This window comes from Procambarus clarkii, chromosome 14, assembly GCF_040958095.1.
Source record: "Procambarus clarkii isolate CNS0578487 chromosome 14, FALCON_Pclarkii_2.0, whole genome shotgun sequence".
In the NCBI taxonomy this organism is placed as follows: Eukaryota; Metazoa; Arthropoda; class Malacostraca; order Decapoda; family Cambaridae; genus Procambarus; species Procambarus clarkii.
In genome coordinates this window covers 35,514,530-35,536,131 of record NC_091163.1, presented here as the reverse complement: position 1 = coordinate 35,536,131, position 21,602 = coordinate 35,514,530, and the positions used below count along the sequence as shown (strand labels likewise).

The 21,602-nt window shown below is 42.2% G+C and overlaps 1 protein-coding gene across 1 annotated transcript; it reads left to right on the top strand.

The window, feature by feature from the left end:
• Window positions 1-274: 274 nt before the first annotated feature.
• U2A (small nuclear ribonucleoprotein polypeptide A'-like U2A) lies at window positions 275-16,316 on the top strand. The gene is made up of 6 exons (XM_045761991.2): window positions 275-483; window positions 2,171-2,318; window positions 5,120-5,312; window positions 7,546-7,705; window positions 9,927-10,061; window positions 15,907-16,316. The coding sequence occupies exons 1-6, from the start codon at window positions 402-404 to the stop codon at window positions 15,933-15,935; spliced, it is 747 nt and encodes a 248-aa protein (XP_045617947.1). The 5' UTR covers window positions 275-401; the 3' UTR covers window positions 15,936-16,316.
• The last annotated feature ends 5,286 nt before the right edge of the window (window positions 16,317-21,602 follow it).

Below are 21,602 nucleotides of genomic sequence, written 5' to 3'. Positions count from 1 at the left end.
AGGTGAACAGGTGTCTTAGGCGATAGGACACGCGCCCAACCATTTCTGTTCCGCTCGGGATTCGAACTCTGGTATTGTCTATTATGAGTTGGGAACGAACCCGACTGTACTACCGGGACACATTATTATTATTTATTAATATTATGAGTGCTATATAAAATATTATGACTAAATATTATATATGTATATAATGCCTTCCAGTTAAGAAGCTAATTTGAAATTATATGATTTTATGTTTGAGGTAATAAATGGAACCATCAGACAGGTTCACTCCAGGATGTAAACTAACGTTGGTGGAGCGAGGTGGTGCGACGCGCCTGCTGCTGCTGCTGTCTGGTCTCCAACACACCTGCACATTACTTGAAGTTATTCACTTGTGCTCTCTATACAAGTCATACACAATGGTGAAACTCACACCTGAGCTCATTATCCAGTCGGCGCAACACATCAACCCACTCCGGGATAGAGAACTTATCCTCAGAGGTAACAAACATCAACAGCCAACATTACTGTCGTCGGGTATTGTACAAATGGGTGGGTTTACCTGTTGTTCTATTTTAGGGATGGAAGTATGGATTGGAAATCAGATCTTCGCCTGAATGTGCCTTTCCTCGCAGAATTTTCTCAGGACTGGGGGCTAGGCATTGTTCATATCTGGAGCATACCTGGAGAGGGTTTTGTGGGTTGTTCTACTCCCTGACTCAGCCTGAGGCCAGAGGCTCGTCCAGCGGGTATCCCCTCTGCTCTTGTGGCTTCATGCTCATGAGTCCCCACTGGCTTTATGTGCTTTTGTGAATTTCTTGGGCCTTCTCTCTATGCTTGTTCCCACAGTGTACTTGCCTAGTTGTGCCTGCAGGAGTTTGAGCTCTGGCTCTTTGGTCCCGCCTCTCAACTGTCAATCAACTGGTGTACAGGCTCCTGAGCCTACTGGGCTCTCTCATATCTACATTTGAAACTGTGTATGGAGTCAGCCTCCGCCACATCATTGCCTAATACATTCCATTTAATTAATTACCCTGACAATGAAAAAAATATTCCTAATGTCTCTGTGCCTCATTTAGGTACTCAGTTTCCACCTGTGTCCCCTTGTTTCTGTTCCACCCATGCTAAATAATTTGTCTTTGTCCACCCTGTCATTATCAGGGTGGTGGGATATAAATAGCATGCGAGATATCTGAATACTCTCCATTATTGTTTTATGTTCCAAACAATAAGAACATAAGAACAAAGGTAACTGCAGAAGGCCTATTGGCCCATACGAGGCAGCTCCTATCTATAACCACCCAATCCCACTCATATACATGTCCAACCCGCGCTTGAAACAATCGAGGGACCCCACCTCCACCATGGTACACGGTAATTGGTTCCACAAATCAACAACCCTGTTACCAAACCAATATTTACCCAAGTCTTTCCTAAATCTAAATTTATCCAATTTATACCCATTGTTTCGTGTTCTGTCTTGTGTTGATACTTTTAATACCCTATTAATATTCCCTTTGTTGTGTCCATTCATCCACTTGTAAACCTCTATCATGTCACCTTTACATGTCACATGTAAACCTTCATGCTGAAGTGGCACCCCCAGGGGAGACCTCAAGTCTCAGTTGGATACTAGTTGTGTGTGTCTTTGAGATCCTCCTTTATTGTGGGTGTTCAGTGGTGTGGTGGTTAGTTACCTGCTATTGTGGTCAGTGGTTCGAGACTCTGAGGGGCCCAGTTGAATGAAATGGTATGTACTCTATACATACCAAACATTGGTACTTTAGAAATGACTCTCTCATATGTAGTATTATGCTTATGGAAAATTGTGGTCCAAGTTCAAACCTGTCAACTTTTAATTGAAAATTAGGAATGCGTCCCCATCACAAGTTGGAAACTTGTGTACGTCACGAGGTGGCAGAATTATTTGCTCAAAATGATACTTTACATAAACTCATTACATTATTGAGAATTTCAGATTTTTTTAGATTTCAAGAGTTAGTTGGTGTATAACAAAGGTCCTGAATCTTGCAGGATGAGCTTTCAATCCCCAATGGTCCAAGTGGTTAGGCACGGTTCCTACACTCTGGCAACCTATCCTGGCTGCATGGCCACATGTGCCTTCCATAATTATCTTTTCTTTTTGAATTTAATTTCTTTACTCATGGTTTCCATTTTTTTTTTGCAGGCTATAAAATTCCTGTTATTGAGAATCTTGGTGCGACGCTGGATCAGTTTGATACCATTGACTTCAGTGACAATGATATCAGGAAGCTTGACGGTTTTCCGCTCTTAAAGAGACTCAAAACTTTGCTTCTAAATAATAACAGAATTGTGTGAGTATGTCTTTATTTATCCAGCTGATATATGGAAGTAATTTTGTTCAATATTAATAATACAAATTTGAGAAAATCAGTAGGGGCCGTGAGGAGGATTCAAACCTCTACTCCTGGACACACTCGTGCACACGCCATCAACCACTGGACCAAGATATGCTGAAGTAATGTAACCTGGGATTCACCTGAATCCTCTAGGGGTCCTGAGGCATCAACCTGATGCAGGCTGCAGGTTTGAATCCTCCTCATGGTTCCAGCTGATTTTCGACATTGTCAACAAATATACAGTTACTGTACTGGAACAACAGTGGAAGGTTTCAAGACTATTTAATTACTAAAGTTACCAGATCAATCTGGCTGTGTGGAAGTATGTATAACCAAGACGAACATGCTCACAGACCAAGCCTGTGGTCGAGCTCACAGACCAAGCCTGTGGTCAAGCTCACAGACCAAGCCTGTGGTCAAGCTCACAGACCAAGCCTGTGGTCAAGCTCACAGACCAAGCCTGCGGTCAAGCTCGCAGACCAAGCCTGCGGTCAAGCTCACAGACCAAGCCTGCGGTCAAGCTCGCAGACCAAGCCTGCGGTCAAGCTCGCAGACCAAGCCTGCGGTCAAGCTCGCAGACCAAGCCTGCGGTCAAGCTCGCAGACCAAGCCTGCGGTCAAGCTCGCAGACCAAGCCTGCGGTCAAGCTCACAGACCAAGCCTGCGGTCAAGCTCACAGACCAAGCCTGCGGTCAAGCTCACAGACCAAGCCTGCGGTCAAGCTCACAGACCAAGCCTGCGGTCAAGCTCACAGACCAAGCCTGCGGTCAAGCTCACAGACCAAGCCTGCGGTCAAGCTCACAGACCAAGCCTGCGGTCAAGCTCACAGACCAGGAAAGACTGAAATAGAAGAACTTGAAATAGTCCACAGGTAATCAAGAGGATTACCTGTGAGTGAAAGATACATGCTTTCAGCCACATGCTTTCCGAACCCCTCGGGACCGAGACTGAATGGATGACCTGTTGTGTTCGGTTAAGTGGTTCATCATTCTGAAAAGATAGAGGAAAAAATTGACAATTTTTTTTTGCAGAAATTCGGCGGTGTTTTGTTTGTATTCACCAACACCAAAGTTGCGATCCGCTTGTTAACTTGAAGATGGAGGAATGATGGAGCATTGTTATTTACATTGAAAATGTGGTGTTGGATGCTGATAGTGTTGGGTTGACTGAAGTGGAGATTAATGGTGCTGAGGTAACCTCAGACTTTTACTATGTACTCTAATATACCTAATGCCATGGCAGAGTTGAAAGCTTCTGAGCCATCCATTAGTGTATGACCAAGTGGTGCTGTGTACGGTCAATGGGTAAACTACCACCATCTTTATTGCTCATTTTTATTCACACTGCTGGCCCACCAGTTATTTGAACTAACCCAAATTGGATAACAGGCATTTTTGGAAAAATGGCATTTGTAAAGCATGTGGCTGATTGTATTACAGTGAGGAATTTTTTTTTTATATAAAAGATATACAGAGCACCACTTGGTTTCTGTTTTGGGGACGAGACTCGTCGGTTATCGTGTAAGTTCGTAAACAAGAAATGGAGAGAAAAAATAATACAAAAATAAAAAATCTAAGGGGTAAAATAGACAGGTTCATAGCATAAGTGAGACAGTATTTTGTTTGCACTCACCAATAAGAGAAGTCCTGATCCACTTCTCCCTCAGGAGAGGTGGTACCAAAGAGCAAGAACTCAACCCCTTACTGCTGCCCTCCTCCCCCCAGGTGGCTAGCTTGGTAGATTGCCAGCCAGAGAATCTCCATCTAATACAATAAAGCATTCATGAAACAAGTATTTTTATAACTTTTTATTATCCTAATAATATTACTAAACAAAATCTGTAAACAAAAATATATATGATCATGTACATCCAGAATTTAAGACACAAATCTGGCTAATGGGGTCCAGTGTGATAGGCTTATCAGAGTGAGCCCGGCCCGGCCCAGCCCAGCCCAGCCCAGCCCAGCCCAGCCCAGCCCAGCCCAGCCCAGCCCAGCTCAGCCAGCGAGCGCAGGACCGCTTCCTACCCGAACTTAGCTCCTGTAGTGTGACTCCCCAACCCCAATTGGGAAACTGGAACTTTTGGATAACTCAAGTTCGCAAACCATGTGGTCCTTTGTATCAGTATAATGAATTAGAAGAACAAAATTAAATGAAGAGCTATAAGCGAAATGTTAAATGCAATGAAACACCCTTGTCTAGAGAGCTCCCTCAGTTGCTCCTCAAGATAAGCACTGGTCTAGTCAATCCCTAGGGAGGAGCACCAGACCTCTGAGAATAACCCTTGCCTCTCAGGAGCCTGGATGACGATCTAGTTCTCTGTACGAGATGAGGGAAGTGTAGGCATCTGAGAAACTAAGAAAAAACCACCATAATTCCACCTCAAGCATAATCGCAAGAAGAGAGGCCACTGCTTACAGAAAATTAGTGATTGTTTTGTAACAAGGCAAACCATCATTGTGGCAGCGTAAATACCCTAACCGTGATGTGCTTGTCCATTGCCGGGTAGCCCAGGTTACCCGTTGCCCGAGTCGGCACACCCCCTTACTCGAGAGCCGCCCAATTTGAGCCCCTTCACCCCACGTGAAAGAAACGAAAAACTGGGTGAGGATGGGAGGTTGATGTATTATGAACTTTGTACAGTAATTGTTATGAATCTTTGTTTTCTCTTGTGCTTGTAGATGGTTCTCAGGGAGTGCCCTGCTACATGTTGTAAATAATGTACATGTTTGAGTGTTAATTTATATTCCTTTTTAGTCGAATTTCAGAAACACTAGCAGAGACAGTGCCTAACCTCCAGTGTGTGTACCTGACTAATAATCTGGTACAGGAGTTGGCAGATCTGGACAACTTGGCAGGACTGAAGAGACTGGAGTTCTTGTCCCTGCTGGGTAACCCCGTAACCACTCGTGACCACTACCGTCTCTATGTCATCAACAAGCTTCCACAGGTAACCCATTTAACAAAAAATTTGTAATACTGGTATATGATGCTTTTGTTGCATCATGTGTTAACCACTGTGATGCGCCGAGTTTATTGTGAAATTCCCCGTGCGCATGAAATCAAGTGTTCCCAACAAATTATTTTTTCTTATTAAAATGATGAATTCCCTTCCCTGAACATGTCTGTGTAAAAATAAATGTCAAATTCCACTTACTTTGGCCGTGAGGACATGGACAATGTGCACTGTGACGTCATGAGGGGCTGGTCGCCCGTGCATGAAGCTCCCAGACACGGTTGCGCGGGCCATTCAAGCACCGCGAGTTACCACAAATATATTTTAAATTATTTGTTCTATGTATTTCCAATGAATTTTTTTTTATCGTAAATGATGCATATTTGTGTCCTTTACAATATGTATACAGTAGAACGTTCATAATGTTCCATGGAACTGTGATACATGTGTCAGTAATGTGTCCACAATAAATGTTTATTGTCGCAATATTACTTGTTAAAATTTCACTAAAATTACAATATGTACAGTTTCACACACTATTTACACAGTAACACACTGTATTACACACTCAGTACTTCGGAAGTGAGTAATAATCAGTGAAGTAGTCCATGGTGCACAGCGCGACTTCGCTCTCGTTGCACCAGGTACAGATAGATTTTTGCTTACTGTTTCTTCGTTCTGTGTGCTTGCAAATAACACACTCGCATACTTCCTTGGCTTTAGTACTTGTAGGTGGTATGTGGCCAAGTTTGTAAAGCATAAGGTAGTATTGAAAGAATTATAGGAAAAGATCAGTTTGTAAGGTATTCTTGAAAAGATCGCTTTGTAAGGTCCCACACAGGAAGAAATTCAGCCACCCTTGAAGAGTGTCAGTCAATCTAGAAGAGATTCAGGTATTCTTGAAAATATCTATGGAAAACACCACCGTGGAAGCCGCTAACGCTGTTCATCTATGCTACTTGTATCAGATGCATCATCACTGAACGGAGAAAATAATTCATCTATGTATCGTCTGTATAAATTGGAGATGGCATAGGTGGGCAAGGGTGGCGCTCAGAGCTCCAACTGGATACGCCTGCTGTATCGTCCTCATAGGTGCTGTATCACTTGCATCCGACCTTTGTGTTAGGTCCTTATTGCGCCTAGCTTCACCAATATCATGACCCTTATGTTCTTCAAACAATAAGGTTTGAATTTCACCGACAGAGCACGATCTTTGAACACCGCGTCGGACAGGTGTTTGGGCGCAGGGGTGCGTGCACCACCTATGGTTGCTCACTCAGTACTAACCCAGCCAGTAGCCCTAAGGCATTCTGGGAATTTTTTCCAAGATGGTTGCCTCTCACTGGAGGTCCTAAGAGTCCATTTCGTACACAACCAACCGCGCACACATTTTGAATGGGTACAAAATACAGGGATTTTCCTTAGTAAGAATGTGTTGAAATATAGGGATTTTCTTTAGTAAGCATGTGTTGAAATACAGGGATTTCCCTTAGTAAGCATGTGTTGAAATACAGGGATTTTCCTTAGTAAGCATGTGTTGAAATACAGGGATTTCCCTTAGTAAGCATGTGTTGAAATACAGGGATTTTCCTTAGTAAGCATGTGTTGAAATACAGGGATTTTTTGTTGCAAATACCCTAACAAGCATACAGATACAGTATGTTGAAGTGAAGGCATTTACCTTAGCAAACAAATGCATTTGGGAAGGCAGGAAAATTGGATGTAAAAGTAGCAAGATCACATTGAGGGAAGTCACCCAAACTTGAGAAGGAACTCTACACTTGTTACAGAACAGTTTAGAACAAAATGGGGAAATCCTTCAACATTAAAAAAAAATGAACTTTTCACTTGATAAATGTAAAAACACCTTCAAAGGATACCTGATCAACCGGGCTGTAATTGATACACGAGACTTCAACCAGCGGCATCTAACAACCTGGTTGACCAGACCACCTAGCAGAAGGCCTGGGTGGAGACTGGGCCATGAAGACAATGATCCTCAGAACTACCTCAAGATAAGATAACTTCACAGTAACCCTTTCTCAAGAAATTATTTTAAACTAACTTTTCTTATGATAGTGCTGCTATGGATGGCAAATGGCTTGCTGATTATTATCTTAGTATTTATTAGGTAAGTTCATTTTAATCATTGTGCTGATCTTAAATTGGCTTTGATGGCTAGTTATGGTCTCAGAGTGAACAGTGCTTTATTGTCTTATTTCAGGTTCGTGTGGTTGACTTCCGCCGGGTGCGGCTCCGGGAAAGAGAAATGGCCAAAAAGCTTTTCAAAAGCAAACTTGGGAAGGAGATCCAAAAGGAAGCGAAGAAAGCCAGAACGTTTCTGCCTGGTGCTGGTGGCATCTTGGACTCCCGGCCTACTTTGGGTTAGATTTTGTTTGTTTCTATCAAGAAGCTAATGTATATATACAATTTTAACTTTTAATTTTTCCTGCCTGCTATGTCACCAGTTCTGTCATCTAAGGGGAGTCATAAAATACCACTTACTGAATCTTTATTTTGTTGGCAGTCTATTCTTGTCAGTCATTTTGTATGATTTGTCAGTCACCTATTAGGAAGGCATTGAAACAACTCACCACTCTTCAAAAAAAGAGTGGTGAAACCATACTGGTTTCACCACAATATACGTATGGTATATAGATATGCCCTCAGCCTTCATACTACAGGCCTGTGGTCTGTTTCCTAGGGATGTGTATTCTTTGCTCAACGGATGCTCTCAACCTTCCCATCTGGCTGCTCCACTTTTGGGTGATCCCAGCTTGTCTGCCTTTGGTGATATGTATGTGAACCATAAACATATGGATCAGTATGTACAGTCAAGAAATAGTGAGCCAAAATAAGTTCATGATGATGCTGTGAAACCAAGTTTTTGCTCCTTGTAGTTCACCGTAGATGGGCTGCAACTTATCTCAGTCGAGTAATTAGCAGTCATGTTCCTCCCTGTGTAAGTCATAGTACTAATGGCAAGGTCTTTAGCATATACTGTATCATATAATATATTTAAGTTGAAGATCATTGGTTTTTTGTTCCTTTAGAATTGCACCACTGAACATTTTTTTATTGATCAAAGTCCTCATGATTACCCTGGAGCCAACAGCCAGAATACTGCTAAGATAGCAGTCTCTTGGTGACCTTTGCCTTACTGTGACAAGGGACTTTGTAAACATTCTTTTCACATAATTGGAGAGGGAAGCAAGTGGAGAGTTCTCTAAATTTAACTTGGAAAGAGGCCATTACTTGTTACACCAACGATCTCTCAATAACACCTCTGTGACTTAATTGCCAGTTATTGTTCTGTAACTGGTGAGGAAACTAGCCACTGACCTGATGGCAATTAGGCCACCACTGTAGTCTCAGTGGAGCCAGTAGGACACCCTTTTCCTCTTGGCACCCTCTTAATATGCCAGTCTTGTGGAGGCTGATTTAGCTAAATTGTCTGGGCAATCTCTGAACAGGGAAGGTGGAATTTTTGCCTCTTATGCCCTACTTTGCAGGCAATAGGATTTTGTTTTTCTGGTGGATGTTCAATCCTGGGGTTTCTGCACTCTTCTTTCCTGTCTTTATATCTTTCAGATGCTTCCAGATCTCCAGCAGGTGATTTTTTTTAGCTCTCCTTTGATTGATTATTACTTATAAAGTGGTACTTTGTACCACAGCTATGCCCAGCTATGTGTCCTAACATTCCCTGGCTGAGTGCAGTGTTGTTTCCGATCTGTGGTCTTGGGTGATTTGCTGAGAGTTGCTGGATTGTTTGCTTTGGTGCTGGGTGGGTTTTGTCCTGGCTCTGAGGTTTTCCTTGTCTAGGCCTCTCCAGATATCACCTTAAATGCAGACGATGAGTCACAATAACGTGGCTGAAGATACGATGACCAAACCACACGCCAGAAGATAACGGTCCAGGACGGACTGAAACGTCGTTGTCTCCTCATCTTCTGGTGTGTGGTTTGGTCAACATCACGGTGCATGTAATGAAGTGCCATTTTTTAGTGGTCCCTCAGTCCTCATTTTCTAGTGGTCCCTTGTTTCTTCCCGGTGTTGTTCCCTTCCACCCATTGTGGAAGGATTTGGTTAAGTTGGCTCATTAGTGTGCTGGAGGCCTGGTTGACCTGGGCGGCTACCCGATGGTAGTCGGGTGCATCAACGTTATGATATTTATCCACCAGCACGTTCATTGGCCTTGATACACCAGGCTACCTCATTTTCTTCAAGCAGTTGCTTGTTTTCTTGCACTTGTGCTTTTCTTCAGTTTTGAGATGATCTGTGATCTCTGTGCTGCCTTCACATTTTAAAGAGCCAGCATAATTTTGGTCCTGGCATCCTGAAGGTGAGTGTGTTTGTCAAAGACCTTGAGCATCTTCACAAGTCATGGCGGTACGAGTGCTTAGCTTCGGGAGATACTGAGGGCCTATCGGAAAAGGCATTTCATCACATTCAATGCTTGATTATATAAAAATCAATTGGAGGCTACATATTCTCCAAATTTATATATAGGTGTCATATTTTGACTACATTTTGTACGATTTGCATGTACAGTACTGTACAATATATAAAAATATCTTGTATAAAGTTGTGTTTGTGTCTGGACAGGTCAAATGACAGCAGAGGATCAAGCTGCCATCCGTCAAGCTATAGCTAATGCTCGCTCAATGGAGGAAGTGGAGAGGCTTCAGCACATGCTTCGCACTGGCAACATACCGAGCCGATCACAAGCTGGAAAGCGCCGTAAGTGACACTGTACCGACTGCTGTTTTTAAAATTTGTAAAATTAATTACAATGTAATTAATCTTCCACTTCATGTATTATATATAGTCTGTCATTTTTGTCTTCAGATTTTAACTTCAGAGCATTAATTACTTTTTGTCAGCAAATAATTTGAATGAATTATTTATTTTCAATAGTCACATTAACCCTTACACTTCTACACCTTAGGCTGTAAATGGGGTTATAAGCCTGGGCTGGGTGAAAATATATTTTAATTAAGTATGTGAAAATTAATATTAAATGTTTAACAAATCTCAAACTTTTTGGCTTCAGTGTCGTGAAAGTTTCATCCCAATATTTTTAGAAATGGATTTTAGACAATTTTTTTTTTAACCCTTTAACTGCGCAACGCGCTTGCAGGCCCAGGCTTCGGGTGCGCAACGCGCCTCTGGGTGTTTTTATTTTTCACGTTCCATTCAAAACTCCCGCGGCTACATGGGGTTCACATCAGCTTCCTCAGGGCTCTTGTAAACAGACGCCATCTTAAAAACAAATCATGGTCCACATTGCCGGGTGTCAGAGCCTCAGTAGTGAGTGAGCAACCAAGACTGGCGCTCGCAGCATGAGCGCACAGCACTGCTGTTCAGCGTGTGACCACAGCATTGCCTAATATTGTTAAAATATATATATAATCTGTTTTATTTAGCCATGATAGTATTATAGAAGAGCCCGAGTGTGATAATGACTGGGTACAATGTTCAAATATCAGTGATTCAATGCTGTTCACGATGTTCACAGCGTTAGCCACAGCACCACAGCATTATTTCGTCCATCTAGGAATCTTCAAACGACTTTTTAGGTTCCTTTTCAAAATAAACTTGTGGTCAATTATTCATTTACAGATATTAGTGACCAGTGTGGTTATAATGAGCGTTGTGCGGAGGAAGGAGAAATTTTGGTGAGGGAGGGAGGAAGGAAGAGAATTGAGGTAGCCTCACTGTGTGGCAGCCACTCTTGTTTTGCTCACCATACTAGCTTTGTGGTTCGCTATGGGGAACACACATATACATGGGTATATACAGTGTGTGTGGAATAGTGTAATAACAGCACCAGGAATATGTTGTGAGGAGCTATTTTGGTGAGGGAGGTGACGTAATCGTGGCGTCGTCTGCTGTCTGCTGTGTGATTTGTCATGCAGTGTATGGTGGCCACTATACTGTTTGGACACAATACCGGCTTACTTGCATAGTTCTGGTAAATAAAACATGTAGATAGGTATATATAACATGTGTAAATTGTGTAATAAATACAATAACAGTATGGTGGGAGGAGCAATGTTGGCGAGTAAGATGTTGGAGTGAGGGAGGGCTGGCTGGGTGTGGCTGCTCACACTCGCGGTGTTCTGAGTGTGTTGATGGTGAATGTATATAGTGTGTGACAGTGTAGCGTGTGTACATATGTTGTAAATATACATAAATGAACATGAAACATTGGTGTGAATAACTGTATGATTTGGAGGAGCAATGTTGGCGAGTTGGAGGAGTGAGGGAGGGCTGGCTGGGTGTGGCTGCTCACACTCGCGGTGTTCTGAATGTGTTGATGGTGAATGTATATAGTGTGTGACAGTGTATAGTCTGTACATAGATTGTATATATACATAAATTAGCATGATACATGGTAAATATGTGCAACATATGTGTACACAAGTGTCATGCACGTAACACAGTGTCTTCGGACAGTACGGATGTTTTACTGCCATAATATAGTGTACGTGTTCATTATACATAGGATTAGCATGTAAAAACAAATAAAATGTATTTTGAACTGTGCGCAAAAAATGTGCAAAAATATATTTGCGGCAACTCGCGCGCCCCGCCTTGGGCGCCCCACCGGCCCCGGGTGCATACTGCTCTGGCGCACGGGGAATTATGACGTCACAGCCCACCTTTCGGACCCCATAGCAGCCAAAGTAAGTACAATTTCGAACTTGCGTTGCTATACGAATATACAGTACAGGGAGGGGTTTTTGACACTTTCCGAGGAAAAAATAATTTTTTCCCAAGGTTTCATATCCTGCGCACTGGGGGGAAGTCATATTTATAGGCCGCGCAGTTAAAGGGTTAAAGAAGAATGTTTTGTCGATAAGGAGAACAGCTCCTTTTAAGTGGAACCGAGGGACAAGGGAGTAATAAGGAGATGCAAGCACCTGTCCGATGCACAAAGAAGCAGAATAGTAGGTTGAAGTGTCCACAAAGTGGATATGCAGCTGGTGCTTTCATAACATTGCTGAGTAATACATAATAACACAAATAATAATGAGTGAGTATGTTATTATGCTTTATTTTGTTATATATCATACAAATACATTGTTCAATAGTAATACTTTCACCAATGTCCACAAATTTTTTTTTTAGGGGAATTTTTTTTTTCTTCTTTATTATCTGATTTTGTTGTAACCTCTACAACAGGGAGAATGTATACTTTTCCATTCCTATGTTAAGAAAGAATTAAATTGGTCAACAAATAAAACAGTCATAACTGGCAGAACTTGGGACTTTGAATTTTTTTTGGCTGATTTTTTCACAGATTTCAAACTCTATTTTCCTTGTTTTAGATTTTGATGATTCGGGACCAGATTAGGACTTTTTGAATTATATAAAGTATACCCTAAATATATCCCCTAAATCATTATAATTATCCCTATATTTTATTTGGGGGGGGGGTTATTTTTTCTTGACTTCATTTCAACACATATTGACCTACAACTTTCACATATTCGAGTACGAATGCCAAACAATGTTTATTAAAACATACAAGTAAATTAATGAATTAACTACCTTATACATTGTCGATAACTTCAACTTCAATTATCTCTAAAACTAGAGTTTCAACATTGAGCCAGCTTCAAAAAATTAATTTTCTGACCGATTCTTACCATTTTTACATATAGTGTTCACCGCTCTCTGTTCTACAGTCCTATTTGGATGGATTTTTCATAAACACTAAACATTTTGAGTTATAATTTTGTTGTCTGAATTTGGTGCATATTTCAAATGCCATCTTAACGATTTTTTTTACAGTAAACTAAACTGAAAATCTATATTGTAAATTTCTTAAAATGAAGATCATATACTATTCTGAGAGCATAATAACACTTAATGAACAATTGCAGATATTTAATATTTTTGCAGCTGATCTGAAAATCTGAAATTTTCAATATTAAACTTTATAATTATTTTTAATTTCCTTATTTTTCAAGTTATGTTGATAATCATTTAGACAAAGTTGGAGTGTTTGCTTAGTAAATTATGCACAAAAAATTTGAAAGCGTTAGAACAAGTTTGAAAAATTTAACTTATGATGCTATTGGGCCATATGCGTATATATACGCCATGCCCAGTTTAAGGGTTAATGAAGGTACAGTACTGTTGAAAGATATGGAGAAGAATACATTTGGCCCAGGTATTGTGATACAATAATCTTAATACATAACCCATCCTCTCACCTAATAGATGGCTGTTTTAATGGAATTTACCAATTTGTTAAAAAGTGACCTATTCGTAAAAACTAAACAGTCGTAATATTTACTTATTCTGTGCATCGGTCTCAATGGGTTAAATGGGTTATTTGGGTTCATGCGCTTCTGGTTAGGCCAAACAATGTTACATTGAGAGGCTGGCTGGGTGAATACAGTATTTTAGGATTTTGTTTTGTTTTAAATGTGTCATATGACTTATAAATTTGAATGTGGGAAAATTCTTGTGATAGTGAGGTGGGAAGAGATATGTAGATGTATGGAGCAAATTACTGGGTAACATAATAGACGTAAGAGCATGCTCTTGTTCCAAGCAAAGGTTAAACAGATAGTCGAGTGAGTTTGTTTTGGAATAAATAGGAGTTGCCTTGCATAGGTCAACAGGCCTACTGCAATTTCCTTTCTTCTTGTGTTCTGTATACAGTTTACTCACCATATAGTAAGTATACTGAATTGAGTATACTTCGTGTTCTCCATGAGGGTGTACATTTTACCTCCTTATTGAGCACAAATGACAAGCAGGTTATACTAACGTGAGGCTGAAGTGAGATATTCACATCTACAGTTTTGACCGAGTTCTGACCTGCATCGTCCTCTTCCATGTACTGTATATTACTAATTAGAATAGAAATTGTAGTCTTCTTCTCGGTGACACAAACAATAACAACATAGTCATCAATGTGGTGTATGTGGAAGGTGTGCTCCCTGTCATTACTGGAGTCACTGTGCAAAAGTGAATATTTTACTTCTTGATTAAAGATGTGGTGAGAACAATAGAATGAGTTTTAGGACAAAACATGTATTGAATCATAAATATTAAAAAAAAAGATATGTACTATACAGTCAATGTTTGAGGTTTATTAACTCAGTTCGGGCAGAACGCACTTGATCCTTTTGCTAGAAAGTTTGACGATATTCACCAGATTCATGACATTTGCCTTATCGCTTTGATGCTTTGAGTTACATTGAGGATAGTTTAAACTATCCTTAGCCGAGTTCCGTGCTTAATTGTGAATAGCCACTGATATTTTGTAATGGACCAAAGACAAAAATTAAAGTCTCAGTATAATTTAGTTTATAACCCATTCTTGAAACAATTAACCCAAATTAGATTCTTCCAGTAAATATGCAATTACCTTTGTTAATGAATTAAATATCCCATCCTCCCCCCTGGCCCCAGGCTGCGCTCGGGGAGTAGAACAACTCTCAAAACCCTCCAGGTAAGATCCCTCTAACAATAGTACACGTACTGATAATTGCCAAGGTTACAAAAAGTTAGTACAGTATTTGATTTATACATCTGGTGATCAACTGACAGGCAGAATTTTCTATATTGTGAAATTGTGATTTTATTTGTTTCTGTGAGGTGTTGAGTGGTATGAGTAATCAGGCCTTGGGAGACACGATATCTTTCTAGACCCACGCGTCTCTACTGGAAACCAAAACACTCAGGTGGGAGATATGAGAATATCTCGCTCATTTTCTCATTGTGAGGGTAGAAGCTGCACACGTCGAGTGTTTCAATGTCGTTGGTCAACGTTGAATGAGTGGATTTTCTCGTTGATATATCACGATAATGTGATTTTTCTGTGAGGTGGGGATCAGAAAACAAGCAACAGCTGAGGAAAATCACTGTTTTCATGCCTCATATATTGAGCTTTTGTGTTGCATTAGGACTGTGTGATTGATACTCAATTCTGATCTTGAAAGACATACTCTGGCTTCACTTTTGTCAGATCTCTTCAAAATATCCTTGCACAATTTCATTTCGTTAATGCTGTTTCTGTGTTCCTTTTTCAAATGCTGTATTGGTCATGTGACAGTAACCTTTGGGTGTCTTAAGTGATGAACAAACCTGTTGTAGACCACTCATGATTAACTCAGGAAAACTATACTTCTTGCTGCACTCTTGTGGATGCTCATCTCACTCTCAACCTTGCTCTTTTAAGCAATTATGAAATACAGTTACTCAGAATTCAGCAGTACTGGAGGTCAGACCTGACACTTCTCTCTGTGGCTCTCTATATCTGGCAGAAAATACATCACAGTAAAGTGTCTACAACAAATCATCCATGAAAGTGATGACATTTTGGTCTGTCCTGGGCGCTTAAAAGTAATGATATTTAATTTAATTTGTTGATTGGGTTATTTATTTCTATTCTGTACTTCATTTCTATCTTATTAAGTCGTTTGCTTAAATAGGTTGAAAATCTCTCGAGTGTAAAAGCAATGGGTTATGTAGGATAATCTAGCACAGTTACTGAGAGCAAATATGATCTTTTTAATGCAATATAAAAATGGTTTGAAAACTCATAGCTTCTCTGTTTCAGGGCACAATGACGAGGAGGATGACAACTGAACCATTTTCATCAGTACAAGAAAATAAAAGTATTTTCAGCATTTGAAAGATTTTCATCTGTTTGTCTTAAACTTAAGAATATAAATATTTCAGCTATTTTTTTTTCTATGTTTGACTAGTTAATGTGGTAAGTACACTTGTTTTCTTCAATATAATACTGCAATAATGGGCCGATATCAATGATACACGCAATGATAAGAACAGATACTGGTAATTGCTGTATTTATTGACTCCTTGTTTGTATTAATACAGTTTGTATGCATCTTTCAAGAGTAAATTCTAGATAATTTTTTTGTTTCAAATTAAATGGTTGAGAAGTGAAGTGCAAACGATTTTCATATTCATAAATTATTACAAAAAATAAAAACAAAACGAACCTGCTGCTGATATTTTTGTATCCTTTAATGGTAACTCAGAGTAAGTTTAATTGGGAAGAGTTCGGTCTTAGGACCTTTGGGCTTTATTCAACCTGTCCTGCTACAAAGAACATCGCTTTGCGTTCGCATGCGTTACATAAGGCCAGACATTGTCGTACTGACCTAGAAAATGGAAGCGGCTTGTGACAGTGACGTACTGTTCCGTTTTCTTGACATTGGGAACCTTTAGAGGACGTCTGCCTTATTATTCATGTCAATAACCTACCAGAGTGAGTGAGCTCGTACATGTCGGCGTTCACAGATGATTCGAGACTAAAAACAGAGGAGGGCTGGAGAGTGCAGCAAGAAGATTCTGACTAATATCAGAAGTTGGGGGATAAATGGCTCCTGGAATTGATTCCAAATATGTGTAAAGTAATGAGAATAGGTAAGGGAGATAGGTGACCCGTATTTATGTACACCATAAGAGAAAAGCATTTACAAGAAAAATTAGAGAAAAAAGACTTGGGAATAGACATAATCTCATCACTATCATCAGAAACTCATTTAAGAATTTAAACAGTAAGGTTTTTAAGTCCATACACACCACCTGCGTGAGTCCATTACATGAGTATGCAGCACCAGCATAGAATCCATACCATGTGAAGCATAAACAGAAACAGTAGAATATTCAGAAGTTTGCAACTAGATTAGTCCCTGAATTGAGATGCCTCAGCTATGAAGACAGGTTGAGAGAACCTTAAGACGAGAGAAGAAATGGGATATGATAACTACATACAAGATCTTTGGAAAATAGACAAAGTGGACAAAGGAAGCCTATTTAAATTAGAGGTAGGACAAAGGGACCTAAGTGAAAGCTGGACATGCAATTAAGTCAAAGAGATGTAAGGACGTTCTCATTCCTTGTAATGGTAGTCAGCAAGTGGAATGTATTGAAGAGTTTGTTGAAGCTAATTCCATCCATGACTTTAAAAAGAAATCCCCCCTCCCTGTCTGGCCCATTGTCACCATGAGTGGGGCTTAGTGGGCGGCTGCTGGAGTGTGATGCTCCATGGGTCAGTCCTCTGTCCTTTTGCAGCCTTATACTCCTGCTGCTGTCTTTACCAATTGTGCCAGACATCTTTTCCTTTTCCTCGTGTTTAATTTTTCTCTCCCCTTTTCTCCTTTCAAATTGTCATTTCCCGCCGACCTTTTGCCTGTTTTGATCATTCTTTTGGTCCTCTTTTATTTTGATGCCCGGGTGTTTGAGGAGACATACTCTTGCACCCGTAGTACTGTAGTATCCAACATCTCGAGCGAGGGGAACCTTTTATTGTCAATCCTCCTTTCATCACTGAACCCGATCTCGACGGACTGACGGTTCTTAAGGTGGCATTTGTGGAGCATATACTCACAACACACCCCTGGGGGGGCCCTGGCAAGATCGGCAATAAGTCTCTTGTTGGGTGTCCTGCCTCTAATTGTGGCTCCGTGGTGGGTGCGGGGGCACATTTGTGAATGAAAGTCTTTCCTCGTTTGTATGTCAATTAATCTTCCTCTTATACCTTCTCGGGCTCGTGGGGTGGGCGACCAAGCCCCCGAATCGGCCTGTGCTGGAAGACCAGGCTCTATAGCCCCTGCTGCATTGGGCCCCGACCTTGCTCCTCCTTTGACTCCTGACTACTCCCCTCGGCTTCCCTCCCTTCCCTGTGGTTAGGTCAAGCGCCAAGCCCCCAGTGGTGACCACCTCGTCCCCTGGCACAGCTCAGTCTTTAGTTGTGACTACTGCGCCTTTTAATCGCTCTCTCTCTTTCTGGGGGTTCTCAATGCCGTCCTTGCCACTGCCGCACTCGCTCGATTCCTTCCCGTACTGATGCATATCAAGCCTTGTTTGGTCCCGTTTCATGGGCCAAATACTTTCCTTTACAAATAGATCTCCTCCCTCTTGATTCTACACCTGACGATTTCTCCCTCCATAGACACCTTGTTGATTCAGTAGATGCCTCTGTTACCTTCAACCCCACTCATCTCGTTACACGTGCCATTGCTGCTGCTCCTCAGGATGCAGCCTCCTGCTTGGCCGCCTTATCCTGCCTTGGCGAGACTGTTCGGGTCTCCAAGATCGCTCGGCTGAATGCCAGTGTTGGCACTTTTCTCCTCCCGCACTATGTTGCAACCGGTGTTCAGAATCTAAAGGGCTGCCACAAAGATATTCGGCATATCCTCGACGCCCAGGCTCAACTACCTGGCCAGAAGGCAGCTGTACCGCATGAAGCACATGTATGTCCCAGATCCCGAAGATCCCCACGAAACAGTAAACACCACCAGCGACTACGAGATCCATCAACCACCACACACAACCACAAGAATCATACTCCAACAGTAAGTGATCAGACACATCCATGATCAGGCCTTTCCAAGACCTCAAATACTAAGTGGCCTGCCAGACGACCCACATGAGTGGCCCATCCCGGACCCGATCTACACTTAATGAAGAATAAATAAAATAAATAAATAAATTGATAAATAAAAAATAAATAAAATGACTAAAAAATAAACACAAAACCCTTTTTTTTGTGCTACCAGAAGTGTAACTATCCTGATCTTGCTAAGATTAATCTCCTTCAGCCAAGTCCATCGGCTCTAGGGCTTCCAGACACCAGTTAGGTCACAAACACCAGCCCCCCCCAGCCAATGTACTGACATCCCAACATAACACACATGCAAACAAATGACACACGCACGTCAACCCATGGTGGACAGGCCATCGAACTTTCAAACCTCTCTCTACACCCGCATCCTCTTCCTGAATTTCATCTCCCCCATCCTTTCCAAACCCTTTGGACATCAAAGCTCAAAGACGCTCAGGGCCATTCTGTCCTCCAGGTAGACTCGTTTACTCGTCCCCCTCGTGGTCGTCACTGTCAACCCCTTCGGGTTGTGAAGATTACCTTTGATAGTAGGACCCTTCCACCCTATCATTCTTGCTGGTGCCAGGTGCTCCGTCCAGGAGTACATTCCTTCTCCTCGGCTCTGTAATAAGTGTTGGAGGTTTGGGCATGGAGCTCCCCGCTGCTCTGGTACTGTCTCTCTCTGTCCTGTGTGTGGGGATGAAGGTCACTCTAAGTCGGAGTGCACTTCTCCCCAGGCTCGCTGCCTCAATTGCGGTGAGGCCCACCCTACCTTCTCCCGCGTGTGTATACATTACAAGCTTGAGGCAGCCATCCTCAATTTGAAGCACCGGGACAATTGTCTTTTCCTGAAGCGAGGTGCCACGTTCGCAGTCTCCCATTCTTATGCTCGCGTGTTGCGCTCTTCCTCTTCTTCCCACCTTCCTCAGACTCACAACCGTTTCCAGACCTCAGACCCAGACACGCCCACTGCCTCCTCCTCTGTTCCTTTGAGTTCTGTCCCGAAGGGTTCTCCTCATGGCTCTCTGTCTGGGGTTCCCCTTCTTTCTACCCAGTCTGTCATGTCTCCTGTGTCTTCTCCCTCCGATCCTCCTTCCCATCCTTTTCCTCCATCTCTTAGCTCTCCACACCGCCTGTCAGTGCGGGCTGATGTTCATCGCTCTCCCAACGGCCATCGTGTTTGCTCTCGATCTGCTTCTCCTGTTGAGATACTTGAATCTGTTACCCAGTACATTGTTGCTGGGACGCCTGTCTCTTTGAATCAGAAGCGAAAGCCTGGCTCCTCTCCTTCCTCCTCCCTGGCGGGTAAGAAGGCTTCCCTTTCTTCCTCGCCCCCTACCTCTTGACATTCTTGCTCCATCCCCTCCCATGTCGGTGGTTGCGCCCCCTGTTCCTGCTATGGACGTTTCTTTGGTCTCCCCGCTTTCCCCTCGGTTGCTGCTGTCCTTGACCCTCGGTTGTCCACCCCCCTCCCCCTCCTCCTGTCCCTGCACGTCCGCCTCTGGTCTGCCCTCCCGCTCCCTTCCCTCCATCTTTACTCAGTTTACCCATGCCCCCTAACCCTGACTTCACTCAAAGCCATCTGGTGAACCTGGATATGGTGGACATTGACATGTGAGACAAGGAATGTATCGGTCGAGTACAGAAAGTACCAAATAAAGGAGAGATCCAAGGTACATGAAAGTACATGAAAATCTCTTAGGACATGAAAGAGGGATATCATTTGCAAGGATGGGGTGTCTGCCAACATACCTTATCCAATTAATCGTGAGTAAAGCTGCAGAGTAGAAGAGCATACAGTGGAGTAGCTCCTCGTGATATTGTCGTGGGTGAACACTAGCCTGATGAGCTCGAGATACCACAAGTATGTCCAGGCATACCATGTAGAGGCTGAGGAGAGGAACTCCCTACCAATGGCCACCCCTGAGCAATGCCAAGAACACTGCAGTATCTGAGTCACAATGCAGATCACACTGCACCTCAGCAACCAGAACCCCAAAATCCCTACCTGGAGAGTGTTTCGGGAGTTCTTCTACTTCCCGTGTGATAACTTGCTCCAACAGGCTGTTGCTTGGAGCGCCCCGCAGGCCCCCCTACCTCAGCTAGGATATGGAAAAAATGAGGAAGAAAACGACAGAAAGCAACGAAGTGATTCTTGGCAAGAATCAAAGGTGACCAGCGGGCTGGAATGGAAAGAAATATAGGAGTCTGTCACAGCATACTGCAAGAGCACAACTTGGGAATGGCATCTGTGGGGGCAACAGCAGACGACCACGTACAGTAGTTATAGGCCTCAGACGAAGAACCGAGACCAACCTGGCACTGCTCTGAGAATGTCTCCTGAATCGCACACAAATGGAGAACCTCCACTAAATGGGCATGGGGCTTGTGGCCCACTACAAGGCCAAGTGCAACTTGTTTGCAGTTGAAGATGCTTTTGAGCCAAACATGACAGAAGGCATGATGAGACAAATCTGTGCAGAGGGGGAGGAACCCAGTTCATGAACCAAGACTCACAAATGCAGCTGCATGGGAGATAAGAAGTGGTATGAGAACATATCCATATGGGGACATACCCTAAAGGGCACGAACAAAACTACAGTGGGTTAATAAGAGAGCAAGGTCCCCCCATCCTCCAGAAAATCCACATCATAAAGACTTGCAAAGGCTAATGTATGGAATCTGCTTTTAAATGTTGCCAATGATGAATAAACTAGGTCGCTCTTCTATGTATATGTGAATGTGCAATTAACTTTTAATTAAGAGTTAGCTGTCTCATAATATGCTGTTATATTATTTAATATTGTATTCTTTTTCCATTGTTTTCCTTGACGCATAATCTTAACAGTATAATATAAACGCAGACAATGAGTCACAATAACGTTGTTGAAGCCACGATG

Coding starts and splice junctions, on each gene's coding strand:
- U2A (XM_045761991.2), top strand. CDS start 402: ATGGTGAAACTCACACCTGAGCTCATTATCCAGTCGGCGCAACACATC. Junction 2,319..5,119: donor CTAAATAATAACAGAATTGT/GTGAGTATGTCT, acceptor ATTCCTTTTTAG/TCGAATTTCAGAAACACTAG. Junction 10,062..15,906: donor ATCACAAGCTGGAAAGCGCC/GTAAGTGACACT, acceptor TCTCTGTTTCAG/GGCACAATGACGAGGAGGAT.